General features: G+C 39.4%; 1 protein-coding gene across 2 annotated transcripts in view; it reads right to left on the reverse strand.

The window, feature by feature from the left end:
* The window catches only part of rab6ba (RAB6B, member RAS oncogene family a), a 60,891-nt gene that overhangs the window by 31,553 nt on the left and 7,034 nt on the right, over nt 1-22,304 (reverse strand). For both annotated transcript variants that reach the window (XM_061030537.1, XM_061030538.1), the window contains exon 2: nt 4,659-4,717. In XM_061030537.1, coding sequence (XP_060886520.1) covers nt 4,659-4,717 — 59 coding nt within the window. The remainder of the gene's footprint in view (nt 1-4,658; nt 4,718-22,304) is intronic.

The following is a 22,304-nucleotide window of genomic DNA, read 5'->3' on the forward strand; positions in this document are numbered from 1 at the left end:
TCCGTCTGCATTCAGGTTGGGAGTTACAGCAGTGGCCTTGGAGTGAGACGGACTGCAGGCAGACAACAGACGCCCACACTCACTCCAGGTAATAATACTTAGGAGAGAGCTGCTCTCTGAAAGTGATGTAGGAAATGGTCATGCTGCATTTACTTTCTATGCATTAAGGCCCTTGTTTATAAAGACATTAATCTCACTGCAGCCAAAACATATAATAGGGGAGTTCTTTTAATATAATTCAACTCTTTATTTAATTGAAAGTTTCAGGAACAATTTTGCCAAAGCATCAGTGTACAAAATGATGAGACAACTGGACGATATAAATTAACTCTAAAATAAGTAATAACATATATATACTGTATATAATTGCTTCCATGAGCTTTGCATTAGATCCGAATCTGAATCAATTATTCGGCGCACAGACTATACATTTACATGTAGTACTATCTTCACTATCTTTATTACTGATATAAAGTTGATAACCCCCCCCCCCCCACACACACACACACACACACACACACACACACACACACACACACACACACACACAGACACACACACACACACACACACACACACACACACACACACACACACACACACACACACACACACAGACACACACACACACACACACACACACACACACACACACACACACTCTGACCATAAAGGTCCTATTCTCCCCGTACCTAATGTGCCAACAGGTTGAAGAATTAACCGTATATGGATTTATCGTGGTTGCTTGTGTATGGGAGCAGTGATTGATTTTCCCTGCAGAGAGGACTGCAAGCCAAAGTAATGAAGAGACTCTGGGTTACTTGTTTTCCTTGTTTGCTAAGCTTCACGAGCTCCCTTGGCTTTTTAAGTCTCATAAACAGCTCCAAATCAGCTACCATCACAAATTCAACCCTATGGAAACACCGAATATGATCATGTCTGGCTCAGTCAATAAAAAGAATCCAGAAAAAAGAAATCCAAATTCAAGGCTGCAAAATGCCAGTCCACCAACTAAAGAGTGACATCATGGTGGCTTTGTTCACTTTTCAAACAGGCAAAAATACAATTATTAAATTTTTGTCCTTTTCTGAAATACTTGCATCAGTGCCAGTCTCTCTTATGACCAGGTATTTGTGCATCACATTTATCCCTCTGCTATCAAAACAACATTTACATTTCAATCCATGGATGGACTTCTTTTGGCTTCTTTTCTACTACAAGTGTTTACCATCCAGGATAAAAAAAATCTGCCCTTTCTGACAAGAATCAAATTGAAGACATTAATTCCTATTCCCCCGTTTGAGACACTGATGAAGTAAGATGTTGTTTAAACAGCTGTTATCATCCTACAGCCTACCTTACTCAAATATAAACCTGTTCCACAGCAAGTTGAGTCACAAAGATCTGTAAAGAAACATTTATGCGTCACAGAGATTCAGCAACATAAAAAAGAAACTCCTTACAGTCAGTGTAAAATGTCTTTCTGTAGTCCTTCATGACTTGTGAATGTAGAAATATAAGAGGACACAGCATCACAGAGCGCACACAGACAACTTAATCCACACACAATGAGCCATCCAAATCTCATTACAGCACAGCACAGTACTCGTGTGTGAACACTGAAGAATAGAGACACGTCTCTTTTAGGTGGGTTAGCGGGATGCAGCAAGTCCAAAGAAGACAGGTCTTTGTAGCAAATCTGATAACATTATGAAACTGAAAGTGATAACGAGCTGAACATGTTCATCACTCAGTCCAAAGCAGAGGCTGCTTCCACTGATCTCTTGGGAAATATGTTTATTTTCTTTCTGGGCAGACGGTTCGAACAGAATCTTAATATCACTCTCATATCTGTCTGTTAAACACCAAGCTAAAGCCAGCTCTATAGTGGACTCTGTTGCTTCATTGGCCATTTCTGCATCTTTCTTTTTTATATCATGTCTCACCAGAGACATGGTGACCTGAGATCCCCCTCCTATCCCAGGGACAGTCTCCTGCTGTGAGGTGCATGTGTGAACAAACAGACCAGGAGGATTTCAGGAGCAGTCTTCCTGAAATTCTGTAGACATTTTCAGGAGTGCATTTTTGTGCAGGTTTATTGTTGCAGCTTTAATCCGAAGATATCACAGGTTTCACCTGTACTGCACTTGTGCTAAACTATGCTGATTTACTGATGGTGGTGTCTCAACTGACAAATCTTTGAGTGGTATCAATGTTCTTCTCTAACACCCCACTTAAAATGAATTGAACATAAAATATCAGATTTACTATTTTCCACTCCTGGTGGTTAAGAAAGTTTGAATAATACATATTTATAGTGAAGAGAGAAGAAAGTCAAGCTGGAGGAGGATAGAGAAGCAAGGCAGCGCTTAGATCAAGAAGTGTGGCTGGCTGTCTTCAGAGACAGACTGCTGTAGATGATTTAAAGGCAGGGCCAGATTAACATTAGTGCTTGAGGGACTGAAGCTGCAGAAAGAGCAGGAGGCTACAGAACATTATTAACTCTGTTGGACTGACATTAAGTCTGCTGGCAAACTTTATACCTGATGGAAATGATTTGTCCAACTCACGAATGTTTTAAAATGAAAATAACTTCTCCTCAAACTTTAATAAACACTGTGAACTCAGATAAGAAGAGGTGCAGATACACATTTGTGCCTCTAAGGGCGTGGTCACACTGGCAATGTTGTCCGTTACCGTGCTTAAGCACAACATGACAGCTACTTTGTGTCTTTACTTTGAGTCATTTAGTCAGATACAGACAGAACACTCTGGATTTCTCCATAATGAAGGCTGTCCACATTGTTTACCCGTGCGCTTGTGCGGGTAAAGCACACCTCTCCGAAGCGTGCCATGGCCAAGGAAGTGTATCGTGCTCGAGTACGGTACAGAGCGGTCACACTGGTCAAATGAACTGGACTTTAGGGGTGAAGCGTGCTTAGGCACGGTATGGATTGCCAGTGTGACCGCGCCCTAAGACTCACCTGTGCTAAAGTTTAAATTAATGTATTTTAATGAAATTACTAATTGTATATTTTCAGCCTAGTGCCACATCAAAGTATTTTTTTCAACATTTGAGATCTCTACTTTCTCACAGTTTCAAGCCGAAGTACAGCTGTTTTTAAAAGTGTAAATTTTGTATATTATATAATCTAATTTAGTAGTCTAGAGTGGAAACTTCCAAAGGAGCCACACTACTATTTTCAATTTGTTTCATTTCTCTGAGCAGCAGTCAAAATCATTTAAACATTTTATTAACTGATATCTATGACAGACGATCAGCTCACCGTGTCATGGGAGAAGCACGAGCCAGATAACATTAACATCTTTGTTGAAAAATGGACTCAATAAAACATTCGCGTTTCAGATTTAAACATTAACTCAAATAGGGCTTAACTTTGCAACATAAAGGGAGATGAGGAAGAATATCTAGCAAACAATTCCCCAAACACTTGTGAAACAGTAAAATATAAGTTGTTTTTATCAAGCAAACTGCATCTGAATTTAATTGTCTAAATATCACTGACTGCAATCTAACAGAAAAAGCTGTACATGTACTTCTTTTAAAAGACCTGTGTTGCACCATGCACAAAATTCCTGAAAACTTCCTAAAATTCTCGAGTTGATCCAATGTGTGAACACAGCAAGAAATATTGCAGAATATAACCATGAGGGATGGGTAAGGGGTGATTAAGATAGTCTGCACCAAATGAAACTGCTATAGTTTGCTTTGCCCCCCCCCCTCCCAAAATTTTGCATCAGTGCATATGTGGATACAGATATTAGGTGCATGCAATGAGTGATATACTGATGGTATAATCAAGAGATGATGAAAAATACAAAGTCACAAATGAAGTTGCATTTCTTACTTCAAGTTGTGAAAACCAAAGTTACCTTCAAAAAGTGTTTTCATACACTGAAGCTATTTTTGTGTTTCTCAGGTTAATCTGATTATGGTTTTTCACACACTGCACGCAGCCTCTGCGTGAAAAACTGTATATTCCCTAAATAAGCGAGCTGAGGAACACACAAACACACCGACACACACACCGACACACACACACACACACACACACACACACACACACACACACACACACACACACACACACACACACACACACACACACACACACACACATTCTCTACATTTCATGTCATGGGCGGAAGGATAGCTTTGTTAGATTTATTTTTAATTCCTTTTTTATTAATGTAAGTAGATCCTTTGTGCCCATAAAGCAATAACACTGCGGGTCTTATTTAAGGGTCTTTTGTGTGCCTGCAGATGCTAACAGAGACCCGTATGAGAGAGCTGTAGCTGCATAAGCAATATTCTGCTTTTAGGAAGAGGAGATTAGGATGCTTTGAAGAAAAGAGGGGAAAAATAAGTGATTGCCTGAGGGCTAGCAATGCTCTTAATGCTGTTCAGTTCAAAGGTGTCTGTTTTAACATTAGCGTCGGCTACACTTTCCTCGCTAAGTACAAACATTAACAGTTACTTTGGGTGAATTCATTCCCTCAATTTTAACCTCTTTATGTGCAGCTGTACTTTTCACTATCAATGGAAGACGCACTGCAAAAGGTGACGAAGCAATGGAGGATAAAAGTTGATCATTAGAGACAAAATATTCACTCTCAGTGTCTGAACCAGCACCTACCTGATACGTGTTGTCAAAGCTGTCATACATGAACCGTGTGATCAGAGACGTTTTTCCAACTGCAAGAGAAGCAAAACACAGAGATTGTAAATGAGAGACAAAGGCTTCCTCCATTCAGACACTCAATATAAGTAACAGCGGGGTGGTAGTTATGGTTTCTCTGGCACGGCTGTCACTGCTGCCCAGGGAGCTCATTACTGTGTGTGGGGGTGACCACCAGGTCAGCCGTGGCATCAGGGCCAGATGTAATTACAGTGCTGCCGCCTCTGCTGGCATTATGTCCGTCTACACAACATGGAAATATCTCATTTAAAATATTTCATGGGGAAAACAGGCTGATGAGATACAAAGATGCAAAATAAATCACAGCAGAACAATTACTGTATAAACAGGATATTTTTCTGATGTTTATAGTTGAACATCATCTGCATAGCACTGAAACAGAATACCAACAAGCCAAAATACAGATAGTCTTACAAAATGGCATTTGCTTGATTTTCAATGTCTTGAAAACCTCCTCAATCATCTTTTTACTGAGGGGGAGGATGGAGACGTTAACACACACTTTTTCCAGAAGCTCTAACAGCTTTAGTTTCCTCAAACAAAGCTTCTGCTTGTTAGTGGTCAGGGCTCAGTGGCAGAACTGATGCAGATTATTTCTTTGCAACAAAGATTTTTTGAAACAACGATGATACAGTGTAATCTATGCCAACGATATGAAATGGTAATATAACTCTCTATAACTGATTGATAAAACCAAAAATAGTTTTAGTTTAGTTTTTTTAAGAATAGGAAAACTATATTTTTTTCCTTCAGATTTTACTTTTAGATCCTTGTTCAACATTCAAGCCCTTCACGATCTGTGTTATACTGTTTGGAAAGCCAACAACAGCCAAGTCTCCTAAAGGGGCGTGGCAGTGAAGAAACCTGCACTTAACACAGATACAGGAAATGACACTCTGCATGCCGTCTCATCTCTTAACGGTCTCTACTTGTACCATTCAGTGCAGTAACATTTGAATGGAAACATGAAGCGATTTCAGAGCACGATCAATCCAATCCAACCACACCCAAACATTTCACAGATCAAAGCGAATAAGCTGACTTTACACCATCAATATTGTGATGAGGCTAAAGGAAGAGAAGATGCATTGTGCTCCTGCTCAATGCCTGCTTAGGAAAATGCATTCAGTGCAAGCTGTTGTTACAGTGAATGCTGAATAATATGGTCTAAAAGATGGAGTCTACAGTTTTGTACTAAAAAATCAAATATAAACTTTTACAAAAGTAATGCTGCTCAATCATAACTTATGGGCCTCCATACATGTGTGATGGTGACTAACTGCAGAGAGCCTGTCCTCTGCCTGGATTTTGATGTTTTGTTTTATTTTGGTAGACTCTGGACGTTTCTGGGCGGGGAGGTGGTGTGTTTCCCCGAGCTAATGACAGCATGTTGGTGAGTTTTGGAGTAGATACAATTCAGCGATAAGATGCAATTCAAACCGGCGGACATGACTGACATGGACATAGAACCAAAGAAGAGAAAATCTAATGATAGTTAGGCCTGCTTTCTGTTTGACAGGCTGGTGCCAAACAGCGACGGTTAGCCTGTGCTATCGTGTGCTAGGTTGCAGTGTAGGTACAAGCAGTAATCGTACACACTACATCCTGTAGTGATTGTGCACTTCTGGGGGCCATGAGCCCAGGAGGAGGGGCCCAGTTTGAATGTTGTGTTTACAAGCTGCAAAGAACATATGACTCCACCTTTTAGTACTTTTGTTTTTTACCCAAATGTACCAAAATATAAGAGCTGCTGCTTCCCTATGCTGAGAAATGTCTGTTAACTAAAGTGTCAGTTTCATTGTGGAGACGTGTTGTGGTTTGTAACTGATAAATAACTGTAAAACAGCCAACTAATTTCATAACAACTCAATAATGTATTCATCATTATAGCAGCATAAGGCTTTATATACCAGAATAAATCACTTGGTTTCCGTCACACAGCTGGTGAGACAGAGTTGAGTCACTGATAGATGGCGTATATGGTTTTCAGATTTTTCATCCTCAGTGGTTTTACTAATGAAGGGAACGGGAGAGCGCAGCAAATGGGGAAGCAAGCAGAAATCAATCACATCCTCCTTTTATATCCATTTAGCATCAGTGCAAACGGTTGGCAGGGAGCCGGTATCTTACATCCCTTTAAGTCGAGTGGAACAGATCCAGAGTGTTTCAGTTAGGTCTAATCTGCCAGGAAACACTGACCAGACTCTGGATGGTCCTGACTGCCTCACAGTTATCTGATAAATCAACGTACTCAATCTTGACTTCTACATCTGAATCTAATCATCCACATATCCCCCTGATGCATCACGCAACATCTGCTTGTGCAGCTGCCATTACAGATTTGTTGTTTTTAACTTTGTGTCAAATTTCAATTCATTATTCATGTGAAAGACATGTACTGTAACTGAGTTCTCAAAATCGGCATGCACTGTCTCCCTCAGTAAACATAATCCGTCTCTAATTCACAGTTAATCAAATAGGCCCTAGTTACAATTGTTTACAGAAAGACTTTTAATCACGGAGACTAATTACACGGGTCTCTGCCCTCACTTGGTATCAATATCGGCGAGGCAGGATCTGATGCGCCGCTACTGATTATGCTAATGATCTTATACTAATTTATCAATACACCATCGAGCTCCTCTAGCTCCACAGCTCTTCTACTTTAGGCAGCAGCTCTACTTACTTAGTCACGGTCTATTACAAATTAAGTTGTCTAATGAAGGCAAATTTTATAAGCATGAAGCTGCAGGAGCTGAACTCAGCATTTAAGAGTACAAAATGATTGTTTGTGAACTGTTTCTTATCCATTCAATGTTAATTATGAAGTGTGCTGCTGCCCTGTTGGCCAGGTCAACCTGGGGAAAGAGATCTTGATCTCAATGGGTTTATAACCTACAATTCTACACTTTTATGCAAAGTGACGTACAACAGAGTCTGGTTAAATAAATCACATTATCTATCAGGATAAATATTCATATTAAAAAATAAAAGAAATAAGGAAATTATTTTTGTTTTGCCCTTTTTGCTGAGCACTTTTTCAGACTTACAAAACAAGGAATTTAACATATTTTGAGGTCATGTTAACCGGCATGGGAACATTTCATCACCATTTTTCAGTCTGTAGAGAGGAATAAACTGTGAAAATCTAAAATAGTTCCAGCCCCAGCAGTTGCAATAAAACAAACTGAAAATACAGTATGTGGTTACATTTCTATTTTCTTCCCATAAATACGTGTTTGGCCCAGCATGCCTTTACATCAGTGGTTATAAGAGAGCAGAACATTAGGATGGAGAGTCTGATCTAACGTCCTCACTGCTGACTCATCCTCCTTGATCGCTGAGCAACATGAGACGGCACTCTCTGGGGCTCTCAGTCACTGCTGAAAGCTTCAAAACTCAGGGACAGACAGCTCGTCCTGATTTCTTTGTCTCACTCAACTAGTATCTGGGAGAGAACGGAACGAGCTAAATCTGAAGAGACGCCCCAAATTTATTTCCCGGGGAAGAACGCTAACTCACCTTGATTCAGCTTAAAAGTCTGTATAAAGCAATAACATGATGCACTGTGAATTACATAACTGACTTTTTACAGCCCAGCTTATAAGGGAGACAAAAACATCCCACCTACAATATCTTTAAAGACAGAACAGAGAGTAGTGTTTAGGTTTGGTGAATATCTTCAGTTACAACTCCAGGTCTGTTTGTGTGAATTTAATTACTGGAGTGGAAGCAGGAAGCTTAGTTACGCTCATGGCTGAAATAATTTAGTGATTTTCTGTTAGGCTAAAAAGAAGTGATTAACAAGGCAGATTCTTGATTACATCTCAGAATTAGCTCTGCATTTCTGAACACTTCCCCCTCATAATCTTTTCATCCTCTTTGCTGTTAACACTGAAAGCTTTTGGAGAGTATGATGGGATTCAAATGATTAGTAGCTCGAGTGAAACCAAAAAAAAAAGAAATCCAAGGCAGAGGCAGAGCTAACATTGGAGTAAATTATTTTCATTCAGTGTGTGATAGAATTGTGTTTTCACAGGTCAACGGGTTTACAGAGAAAACTGCATCTTCATACATTTAATAGGGAAGGACGACATTAAACCATAACTAGAGCTATTGCATAAACGGCCTTGCTATGATCAGAGAACTAACCCAAGTAAAACTACTCATGTAATGAGAAACAAGAACGTCTACCCTAAAAAAGTTACATACAAAACTGTATATTGCACATGAGCAACACCTATGAAACTGGTCGTTAGCAAAGGTCAACGGGCTGAGAAATAACTGACACTTTGAGAAACCCAAAGACAACGTGCATTTTGTCTTTCAAATCTCTGTACCCATGTTCTCTAGCTTTGTTGTTGTTCACAGAGAGATACAGCGTGCAAGTGGGTAACTGTACAGAATCAAATAATGACCTCTCAATGTTTATCATTCACAAGGTTTCCACTTGATGCTAATTTATCCACAGAGGATTCTCCTCTTCAAAACAAACATTGAACACTGAATTCAATAGAGATGCACTGATTCCGGAAAATCATACTGATACCGATATTTGTTTCATGACTTCTTTTGGTGTTATACTCCCACAATGCCACAATTTTCTTGCATGTTTGACCGTGAAAACAGATCAGAGTTTGTCCAACAGGTGACTTCATCTGCCCAATAAAAAATCTCTTCTCTGAATCAGTCGTCAGGTGTACTAGATGTCAGCATTAAATTGATTTGGCTCAACAAATAAACATCGGCTGCCGACATCGGCTCATGCCACATTATTAATATTTGTCAACAGGGATGATATCGGCCGATACTGATGTTGAGCCCCTGCATCCCTAGAATCCAACAGTCTCACATTAATATGATGTGGCTCAAAAGCTCTTCAGCATACACAGGATGTTAGGGGACGCTGTGAGCCAAGCTCCTGCTTTTATTAGCTCAGCTGGTCTGCAGGACCTCAGCTTGGTTTTAGCTCTTCATCCTTTTGTATCTATGACAAGTTTGTACCTATACCCAACGTCTGCCTAGATTCTTTGATCAAGCTGATTGATTTCACTGTCTTTTTATGCCATTTAAAAAGGAGCAATTTTATTTTTATCTTTTTTGGATCAACCAATCACAGCTCAACCACACCTCCTCGCTAATCTACAAGTTTCTGTCCCTTCTTTGCTCAGAATTGCTGGAAATGTTCCTAAGTCACTTCCTAAGATACGACTCCTTGCTATAATTTTTGGAGCCAAGTTAGGACCTCTCTGAGAGGTTATTCACAATGCCCAGGAGAGTGATCATAACCTTACAAGTAAGACATCAGACACTTATAGGCAGATACAGGCGTAAAGAGAAAGGACTGGTACTGACCTGAGAAAAGAAATTGAGGAACAGGAACAGCAGTTTTGCGTGGTACATCTTGAATGAAGTCAACTGAAAAAATTAAGAGTCCTAATGATAAACATTAAGTATGCTACATGTGAGAGCAATGATGTAACATTTACTCTTAGCAGCCAGTTTGTTTTTAATGAATTCTCCCAGATTCCAGACCCTCTGTGCAAATGTCTCACCATGACATTCAGCCTATTAAATGTAGCTTTTTCTCCAGTGTCAGGCGGCTATTGATTACCGTCATACCCTAATTAAAGTACATAAAGTTTACAAGTACCTCTAGTGCAAATGGCCACCTCAATAACAGGAAAAAGGCTAAACAGCATGCACTTCTGACAACAGCAGCCTCATTCCCTCAACAGCCTCCATGTGGCTGTAAATAAAGACCCAGTGGGCTTGTTTGAAGGCCTCTTCATTCAAGTCCTGATCGGCTGTTAAGGATGGAGCTCAAATTGGATATGCTAATGTACTGTACTTGTGTTGTCTTAATCATTGACTGTGTGGACTGCCAAGATCTGGAATCGGCATTGTTTGTTGCCATGTCTTTCAAAAGACCTGATTTGATTCTTTTTTTTTTTCTATTGTTACAATCTTACATTTGAATGAACAGTTGCATCATTTTTGTGACTTGTAGTTATCAGCTCATTTGTATATCTTTACTCAATTTGCTACTGTAATTTTAGAAGAGGTTTTTTACTGTTATGTAGCAGCAGCTGGGGTTAGAGAGGACGAATTCATAAGCTTACATAAGGCATTTAAATCTTTAACAAGCAGAGCAGCATTGTATGTGAACTTGACGACTTCATCCTCCAAGTAGACTTGAAGTTATATCACAGCCCCTGAGCTGGAATAGGAAACGACAGCACCGTCTGACGTGATGTAAATGTGGAATGTAAGAAGACATCTGATCAGAACCAAACATTTTACACTGTTTCTGTTCTACCTGCCTTCATGCAGCTGCATTGTAAACTTGGTATGTCAATGAATGCTCTTTATTTTGTGTACTGTTGCATATAAGAACATATGTAACATGTTTAAAGGGTTATATCATAAAGATTCAAATGTACTGACGGAACATTTTAAAAGGACTGGTCATGATGAGTTCAGCTGAGGCAGCAATATCCCAATCTTTAGTCCTTGGAAAGGTTCAAAATCCAGAACACCGTATTTTACATTTCCCAGAAAGGTACTTAATGGTCACTTTTATTGGACCAGCGGCGCCTGTTAAATGTCCTCATCCTTTAAACTGCATGGCCCCTTAAAAGACAGACTCCTGTCTAAAAGCCTCGACTCAGCAGGATTGGTGTGGAAGTGCCAAGAGCTCATTATCTGCTTGAGTAGGCAAAAATTAAAATATTCCATGTAAAGTTGAACTTTTGTCACAAGCTAATCAGTGAAACTGACCAATAGCAAGCTGTCTGGACAGAGCTGAAGGAGATATTTAAGGAAGCTTTCAATTTAAGTAGCTTTGCTGCAATTTAATAAATACATCATAAATAAAATAAATACATGTGAAAGAAAACTGAACAGAGACTAAAATGCAAACATCAATGAGAGAGGTGTAGATGTCATTTGTAGTAACTGTTGTTGTGCTTTGCTAATACATATCCTAACTGACTGTTAGCACACTTGTTAGCTCTAACATTTTATTTGTCTTTAGTTAGTTTTAATTAAACGAAAAGGTTTTTGCAATGGTGGACAAAATCCAAAATGCCAGAGGGAAGTAGAAAGAAATTAGGTCTAGATGCAATCATGACTGACATCTGCCAAAGATAGGATAGTGGATAGAGTCAGAAATCAGGGAGAGAGAGAGAGGACGGAATGACAAAGACATGCAGGCAAGGAGCCACATGTCAGATTCAAACCCGGGGCCGCCCCCTTTGGAGGACTGCAGCTTCCGTACATGGGGCGCTTACTAACCACTATGCCCCCTATGCTGATGTGCTGCTTTGTCGAAAAATGCCAACATAGTGCAAATCCATAGCAGAGGCTATCAGTATATAGAATCAAATAATGCTCCAAGTACATAATAACTTTAAATACAATTTGTGCTTTGTCAGAGTATGGAAAGCAAGTTTTGGTTCTCTATTATTTAATAATTCAGGGGAAGTGTATCTTGATAGATGTATAACCCCAATCTAAAAATTCTCCAGGTCCAAAATCACACATGCTCAGGTATGCACAGAGCCGACTGGTAGCACATCTGGATGGGTAACACTTTTCAGTAGGACACCATTCTGGCTGAGCTGGCTGAGAGGTTAAGAGGTTAAATCACCAGTTACAGCAGTTTATCAGGGTTATTATCACAGCGGTATCATCACTAAACCTTACTCTCCATCGTGACTGACCTTCACATATTAGATACTGTAAGTCAAACTTTCAGGTTACTACACAATAGTTTGTTTCTCCAATTCATGTCTCGACACATTGCAGAAACACAAAGTAACATAACCTCTTACAATATCCCTGTACATAGTGAATTAGCCATCAATTATGCGGTCATCTTATACACAGCTTAATACATTGTAACACAGAGAGGGGATTCCCACATGGTGCGTTTCCAATTATGTAGTTTTGGTTTTAATGAAGTCTCTACTTGGTGTGATGCTTCAAAGACTTTGCGGAGTGCGTTAGCAACATGAGAGCCAATTAAAGGAGAGAACTGAACACCTGCTGCTGCACAACCTGCACTTTCACCACCAGGACTCCATCGAGCACCGTCAGCAGATACCTCATCAAGGCCTCTCTTAAGATCTCAAAATGCAATTTTATGCCACATTAATAGCCGAACACAGTTGGACTCACATTAGGCTCTGCCTCCCCTTCTGCCATTTATGAACTGTGCATTCATAAAGTGAGTTAGATAAGGTTCATCCGCCTGTACACACACACAAATCTGAGACTTAAAAATCTGATTTTTGAAAAGATGTACAAGAAGGAAGTTCATAAATCACAGATATTTCAAAAAGTGAAGATAAATGTTCACAAGAGACGTGAACAAATTCAGCATTCTTGAAATAAATGAACCACACAGTTTTACACCAGACCCTAAGTCCTTTTCATTGCCATGACAACATTTAGAAAGTGCAAATGTATTTTTTACCTTGATAAATGCTGCAATACAAATTGAACACAAGTGCTTCATTACTTGCTTGGTATCTCATTCCATTTGAGTATTTCTAAACTCTTCACATCCCTTAAAGCATTACAACGTGGATTAGGCACACAACTTTCTCTGGCTGCAGAACTGAGGCTGATTTTTAACATTGTTGTACACTACATGTTACAAAACGCCATGACATCATCAACAAAAGTATAGCTTGTCGAAACAAAAGATGGACATCTTAGCTTCCTGCTGAAAAACAAATTTGCTAAAATGGTTTATTTTAGTTAAATTTAAAAGTAAAAATGATATGATGTTTTATTCTACAATTCTACAATTCACTTATCAGACGCTTTTATCCAAAGCGACGTACATCAGAGAGTAAGTACAACACAAGCAAGGATCTAAAATAAAGGAAACAATGTCAGTAAGAGCAAACGATCAGCTTTGAGTCCGATTGTACACACAGGTGCTGAACAACATTGACGGCAGTTCTTGAGAGCTCTAATCAGTATAGACCATCTTAAAAGTCGTCGTTACCAAACAAAACCATCGTCATTACCATCATCCTCAATAATATCGAGACCATCATCATCATCATCATCATTAAGGTCGTAGGTATTCATGAAAGAGCTGGGTCTTTAGCTTTTTCTAAAAGGCGCAAAGGTGCAGATCGAATGGACTTTGAAAGTTCATTCCACCACCGGGGGGCGACAGAGGAGAAGAGTCTAGTCAGAGACTTAGGACCCTGTTGTGAAAGTTGGATCAGACGCCTTTCATTGGCAGAGCGTAGCGTGCGGGGGGGAGTGTAGACCTGGATGAGAGAGTTAAAGTAAGGAGGAGCCGTTTTTGTCGCTGTTTTGTAAGCGAGCAGCAGAGTTTTAAATCTGATACGAGCAGTAACTGGGAGCCAGTCTAAGGAGATGGAAAAACATCATTTTTAACATTCATTTAAACAGAATTACACAAACAAAATCTAAATAAAGTGTTTAATGAGAAAAGCTTTTTTTAAGGGAAGATTCAGAGGAACCCTTTTCTTTCAAATCTGAAAAAACTATGTGCAGTTTAACACTTGAAGGAACTACCCAATAATATCTAATGCTGTGAATTCAGTATTCATACACTATATTTGAACTTAATTTAAATGTATCCATGAACCAGAGACTGAGCACACACACACACACACACACACACACACACACACACACACACCCTCGCAAAAGGATAAAAAAAAAACTCCATCCAACACTTTCTTCTGAGCTCTAAAACTGAATAATACACCAGGTTGTCCATCCAGCCCTGGAGCTGTGTGCCAAGCAGCCAGGTAACTCCACTGCTGGTCACTTGGCGGCAAGCATGGTGGAATACCCTTGAGGACTTGGCAACCAATCAGAGCATGGCAGTGCTTTTCTACATGGCCCAACTCCCACTCACAAGGAGGGGATAAAAATATAACAGTGCCTGTCATGCCTTGCCTTCGCACGACACCAGGATGAGAGCCTGGGACGCCGGCAGGAGGAAGATATCTAATATTTAGGGATGAATGGAGGAATAGAGAGAAACAGGTGGTTATTTATAAATGTCCATGCTGAGGAAGGAGAACACACGGAGACCTGGAGAAGATACAGGACAGTGGGAGAGATATGGACTCTTGCATCTGTGTACTTGTTTATTCATAGTCACAGCAGCTGGCATAAAGAACCCAACAGGAGAAAGCCAAACAGCAGATGGCCTCCAAATTAATTTCCTTCAGTCTAAGTTAACAAATCACACACACATTAACAAAGCAAAGGCAACTGCCACGCTTACAGCAGTTAGCATGTTACTGCATCGAAACTTCACAGTTTCTGAGGTACTAGTTTACTTCACCTAAAGCTGTACTCTAAATTAAGGTTTTTATAACAAAGTAAAAGATCAACAGAAGGACTTCATCGTGTCCCAGGATATGCCTCCAAAGAAAGGGAAAAATAAAGATCTTGCATTTTTCATCTCAGCAAATCCCCGAACGGTGCCAACATGAGCTCCCTGGATTCAGTCATTATAGATGTGAGGCTGCCTCAGGCAAACTGTGGGACCCTGCTGCATCATCACATACCTCACATTACATTTGTAGCCTGTCGGAGTCCTGTGTCAGTTTCAAACAAGACAGAAACCCTTTTTTATACATACACACACTTTACTGTGTATGTAAGGTGGCCATGTAGACCGATTAGTCAGCCAGCCGATATTAGCATATCATGTGACTAAAAGTATCGTAAAATTTTATCGCAGATATGTGCCGATATTACTAGATTGATTCACCGGTCAAAAAGCATTTATTTTAAGTATCATTGAATTACACTTTCAGTTCTTTTTCACCAGCAGAGGGTGCTATATGGATTACTACAAGCGTCATCACTCTCCACAGTTGCAAGCCGTGATGCACGTGATGCACGTCATGTGCAGCTACTTTCCAGTCTAGTGACCATCTTGTCTTCATTATATATCTTTTCCACAAGTGTTTGATAACTGCATTTGAGGGGTCAATGCAATAAATGTGTATCTATATCTTTCTATCTCTACAGATCAAACATAGATCTAAGATATCGGCCGATTTATCATTATCAGATTTTTTATCTCCCCAATATCAGTATTGCTATCGGCCCCAAAGATCCCATATTGGTCGGACCCTGATGTAAACCAGACTAAATATGCATACTGTAGCCCAGAGGCAGGACTAAAACTCGTATCAACTAACAAATATTTGAGGCTGATATATCAAGATTCCTTTCTAGAAGTGTTTTTCCCTTTTTTTTGGAACTGTGACATTTTAAGTTGAAGCTAGGACATAACAAAGCTGACCTCAGTCTTTTCAAACCCACAGAAGTTTGAAGACCCTTCAGACTGCGGCATCTACCATTCACGAGAATACACTTAAATGTTGAGTGCCATTTAAAGGCTGCAGTCAAGCTCTAAAGTTGGGAGAAAAGGGTTGAAGATCCACCGTTGTTGTTCCACTGCAGACAAGAACGACTCAACTAAACTAAATGGAAACATTGTTATGAAATGTGAAAAACAGGATGTGAAATGTTGTACAGGGATTCATGGTTCCCAGGTAGAAAATCCATTAAAAATTAAAATCACTTTTTTTGTTGTATTTGATATAGACACATATTTGAACTATAGCAGCTTGAAAGAACCCTGACTTTTCATGTACCCAGCCAAATGTCTGTTCTTTACAATAATTTGGTTAATGACCAAATACTTGCGAAAATAACCCCATACTCATTAGCACAAGCTGTTCTTCGGTCATGCTTATGCTGCTGATGCAAGCATTTAGCTCAAAGCACTGCTGTGCTAAATAAACCATTACGGAGCTGCCACTATGACTGCAGACTCTTAGTGTTAAACTGCTAACAAAAAATGAATGGATGAAAGAATTTATGGATTTCAAAGGAGATTTTTTTTTTCAGTTTTTCTCTCTTGTCTGATGAGATGACAGTAAACTTTTCCCTGTTGACTGATCACAAAAACATTTTTATCAGACTTACAAAGAGGTATTGTGGTGGTATTAGGAACCTGTGCAGCATTCTTTGTTTTAACATGTGTGTCACATGGAGTGTACCTGCAGGAGCTGCAAAATGAACTCTTGCCAGGACACGTCCATTTACCAATACCCCTGAATAATAGATGAACATGCTTTCAAACTCAACAAAGGCTGAGTCTCCCGTGCACGCATAAAGCACTCAGGAAGCCATTTCAGCTCGTACGCAGTCTAATGAGGCATTTGACATGACTAAAAGCAATATAGCAACACCCACACAAACAAATACAGAGTAAGATGACATATCCACTCAGGTGTGACTTCACTTTTGATATAGGTCTATATATGAATTTTGCGGTGATGGTGATTGCCTGGGGAAAGGAGACAGAAGTCATATGTCTTCTGTTAGAGGCCAGAGGGCTTGAGACACAACAACTCGACGTTTTAATGTTTAAATTCGATTTCATTCTCGCAGGGCAGAGGGCAGCTGGAGGCTGGAGGAATACAAACAGCATCCTTTGGAGAAAAGACTTTAAGTCCTCTAGACATACAATTTGTTTTACTACTTCAACAGCTATCTGACAGACTGATTTTCTAAGCGTGGAATAAGGCAGATTAAATCATGATCGCGTTACACACTCAACTAAAAATATTTAAAATGTTTTTAACAGAGTAAATCTTAAAAAAACAACTGACTCAATCTTTGTTGATCTCATCAAAGAATTAAAAACAGGTAATAGTGATATAACAAATCACTACTTGTTATATCACTATTGTTATTTGGGTTAGTATTGTATCCCTCCCCCCCCCCCCCCCCCCAACACCCCTACTTGTATCTCAGAACAGCTTCGGATGCCCCAACACGATCAGGAGCAGTGAAATAATCGTAGTGACATCACACACTTGATGATTCTTTGGACAAAAAAATCTGATACGACAAGCCTTAAATCAGGCGACGCCCCCCGATAGTTGTTGGGGGCGATTCGAGCCATAAAACTGAATTGTTTACTGTGTGTGGCCAGCTACTTCGACAGTCTTATTTTCAGCATGCTGTTGAATGGGTAGTTATATCTGCACAGAGCTACCTGATTCATTTTGATTAGTTTTAAGTCTCCATATTCATACAGCTATCAATCTATTGTTTCAACAGCACCAGAGACACCTACCTTTTCATTAATCATTGAGGTTATATACATCCTATCACCTTCATTAATTCTAAGTATAAACACCAGTTGATTTCCTCAGTATGGAGCTGCCATCCTACTTTCAGCTTTTTCCATTCAGAGTGACACACGTCGAACCGGAGAACTTATGAACGCATGAATAAAGTTTGCACACAAAATCATTACTTTTATTCTGCTAATTGAAGGTTGTAAAATGTGTGAAATATCAGAGGCTGCAGCATAAACTCTAAAAGAATGAAGGACTAAAACACAGTTAAAACATTATTACCTTTTTCCATGTTTTCTACATGAATCACTTGTTAATTGTGTTTCCACGGTACAGCCTGCTATAGACTAGAATAAATATAGAGAGCTGTTTTTGTTGTTTGTGACGGTCAGAGTGGACTGGACTGTGATTAGTATAGCTGACAGTAATAATTCACACCCCTTGTCTGATGTTAATCACCAGAAATTTCATTATCCAGGTGTCCGTGAGGTGCAATTTCCTCGGCTGTTAAAGGATTATAAAGGGGCGAGTCATGAATATGTTGAGCAAATATTGACTGAAGTGCAGTAGTGCTAACAATGCAGATTGATTCTATTTTTTTTTTTATTTGGTATGGTCATGGAAATGCAATCACATGCCTTTAACACTCTGGGCCGTCAAATTAATGTATCTCTAGAATATACTTCCAAATTGATTTGTAAATCAAGCTAGTTTAGACCAGTATAGACTGTTCCAGTTAATGGTAAGAACGCGTCAATGTGTTGCACATGAGGACAGTAAATCTTCCTGTGGGAGTAAGCTCTTTGTGAAATTTGCACAACATCCTCTTCTATATTGGGACATCTGACCCTGCTAGATCAAATCAACTTCACTCCTGATGAGTCAAATACCCTGTACGTCATAGGAGAATACGGGCATTGATATTGAAAGACAGACCAAAATTAAATTTAGTCTTTTTGTCTTTGTACCTGGAGCAAAAAGAAACTAGCAACAAGAGTCCTCAAGCACATTTTCCAGATCTTTGCAGGCAGCAATAAATATTTTGAGTGTGAAAAGACGAGGATAAGTCATCCTGACCGCACTGTGAAGGAGGCCAGGGGTCAGGGGTCAGGGGTCAGGGTCAGGACGACTTGGCCTCATCTTCTGATCAGAGCTCCGAGTAGGGCTACAAATAACCAACAAACTAACAAACTAACTTGTAAATTGATAAGTCTTCTGAATTAAATCTAAAAAATGTGTAATAATGCTTGGTAATAAATTTACAGAGCCAAAAGTGACTCTCCTCTTGTCGCTTCTTTTGACCAATCAACAGTCCAAAACCAAACGACTCTTCTTTACCGACATATCTGACTAAAAGAAGCAGAAATATTGTTTTTATATCATCTTGTTTTTTTTTACATAATAATCACAGAAATCAAGATAAGTATTTTTTCAATCGACTTAACTCTGCAGCAATATTATAATCAGTCACTCAACCAAGCTTTATTTGTTAAAGTGTTAAAAGAGTTTGTTCTGTTTTGTGTTGACAGATAAATGATTTTGTGATCTTCTTTACAATGTTTTATTTTTTTAAGATTTAGTTTTGGTCTTTTTGTGCCTTTATTGGAGAGATAGGACAGTGGATAGAGTAGGAAACCAGGGAGAGAGAGTGGGGAATGACATGCAGGAAAGGAGCCACAAGTCGGATTTTAACCTGGGCCGCCCTGCTTGGAGGACGACAGCCTCCACACATGGGGCGTGCGCACAAACCACTGCTCCACCAGCACCCCAAAAGGTTTAAAATGAATTGTAGCTCAGGACCTAATAGTGGGAGATGAGTGTCTGTGTTTATTTTACATTCATTGAATTATGTGTTTTGTTAATTAATGTCTTGTGAAAGAAGAGCAGATATTTATTTATTTCTGCTCCTTTTCATTCAATATTTGAGTTTTTATGTTTGTATTTAATAGTTTTGTTTGGTTGATTAATTGAATATACTCTTAATAAAAGAAAAGAAAACCTGATTGAACCTGATTTGAAGGATGTGGTATCGCTTTGTTTCATGTATGCCTTGAAGGTTCAAATAAAATAAATAGTTATCATTTGAATAAGAACAAGTTCACGATTCAGGTTTTTTTTCTTGTTTACACATTTTTAAGGAATGCTACTTCCAGACAATTTCAATTCAAATCCAGCATTATCAAATGTATGAGACCCTGGCTAAACAAAAGCAGAGACTGAGTTTTTTTACTACATAAAATTCACAGTCCATTTTACAGGTTAACAATTAGAGCCCAACGATGAATCAACCAGTTAATAACATCGGCCGATATTAGAATATACCCAGTGACTATCAGTATTGAATAATTTATCTACGATATGCACCTATATTACTAGATTTATTCATTTGAGTTTCATTGTATTACACTACAAGCACCATCACCCTCCAGAGTGTCAGGCACTGATACACGTCCATGCAGTTACTTTCCAGTTGAGTGATCATCTAGTCTACGTTATATATATGTTCCACAAGTGTTTGATACTGCATTTGAGGGATAAACACAATAAATCTATATATACTGTATCTATCAATACAGATGGAATATAGATCTAAGAAAGATATCGGCCTACATATCAGTATCAAAAAAATGTCTCTCCCCAATATCGATATCGGCCAGAAAAACCCCAACTCAGTCAGGCTCTATGAACAACAGGTCCCTCCACTTGTATTGAACTGCACTATACTTCCAAAAACTCTGGCCCCCAAAAAACTAAGGCCCTTAAATGCTTGAGTGAACGTGTACAACTGACCTTCATTAAAAAATGATGATGACTTGAGAAATCCACTCAGTAGCCATTTTGTGAATAACAGGCTGAACCTTTCAATATCCCATGTTGTATCCATGGTATTTGTGTGGTCAAAATGAAAGTTTGGACCTGAGATGAAGTGTGGATTAAGCTACTTTTGCTGAGAACTGCTAAACAATCCTAAATAAGCATGGAACCAGCAGCTCTAAACAAAACATGCTTCTGATACTGTTATAAAGCCTGGATGAGGCTAATGCAGCAAGGACAGCTGACTCAAGGCTGATCTCTTAGACTAAGAAATGCTGGCTTGTTTACCTTTAGATCTTTGTTCTACAGTGGAAACAAAACATGCATTGTAACCATTGTGTTTGGGATCAAGGCTCGCCTTTGCTCCAAGGCTAAACTATCCCTCAGGTACGGGAGGGTGTGTGGTACAAATCTAAACAAGCAACAGCCTCTAAAGAAAAATTAGACAACAGCCTAAAAAAGCATGTACATGTCTTCCTGAAAGGATGCTGACAGGATAAGAAAGACGTGTGTGATAGGTAAAAACTAAAAGCATGTTATACCTTTAAAAAATAGCTTTAATTACATGTATCAGGAGTCGTCATACATTACTGCAGCCAAACAGCATCTCTGCCACCTGTTTGTGTGAAGTGTTTTAGTGATTCATTTCTCCCTTACTGAGCGAGATAAAACACTCCCTTCTATGTTAAACTGGAGTGATGGATGTTCAGCTTCCCTTCACTCCATAAATCCCCACAGGAACTTCTGCACCGTGCTCACACTGGAATCTCAATGAGTCAATAAAGTCACATCTACTATGTTCAAAAGCGTTAATTAAGAACAAAATCAAAAACATGTTTTAAAAAAACAACAGAGCTCGTCATTAAATATAATCCTACTAAACATGCGACCACAGAGCTGCATGCAGGCTAAAGCAGCCCCATAATGAGAGCTCATCTGGGGAGCTGTGGAAAAGGGTAAACACTGATGGAGACCTGCTGAACTCACTGAAGTGTCACTTCCCATGCAGGGTAAATGACAGCTTTCCTCCACAGCAGGGATTTTATTCACAGAGCCGTTCTGTTTGAGCAACTGGGGTTATGTATAAATGGCATCCTTCGTCTTTCTCCTTCGAAAGATCTCACATTAAGCAACAGGCCAATCCATTCCTGAGACACACAATTTAGAGAGACCGTTCTGCAAATAGTCTCTCCAGCTGAATGATGGTCGGTACTTTAAAAGTTCCTCAATCTCTTCTTAAAGTTTTACTAACATAAAGTCTAAGAATGCATCAGATCTGTCTCTTTCTGAAACTGTGTCATCAGATATTGTTCTGTAAATGTTTCCACTCGCAGAAAGGCGGGCGGAACAGAATCAGACATTTTCTCTAGATCACTGCATGGGCAGCAGACAGATTTGCAATCCTGTTTTATTCCGGTCAGAGTGTATAAGTGGAGCTGTGCTTTCCCATGGGCCTTTGGGCACACGCCCACTCAGCTGTGCAGCATATGTATAGAGCTACTATCGCCCTGTTTGGTATTCCTTGGCTGCAGACCAGCTCCTACCTACAGCACTGAAAGCACCTCATTATACAGTAAGTCAGAAAATGTTATAGCTT

Source organism: Labrus mixtus, chromosome 3 (assembly GCF_963584025.1).
Source record: "Labrus mixtus chromosome 3, fLabMix1.1, whole genome shotgun sequence".
Taxonomy (NCBI): Eukaryota; Metazoa; Chordata; class Actinopteri; order Labriformes; family Labridae; genus Labrus; species Labrus mixtus.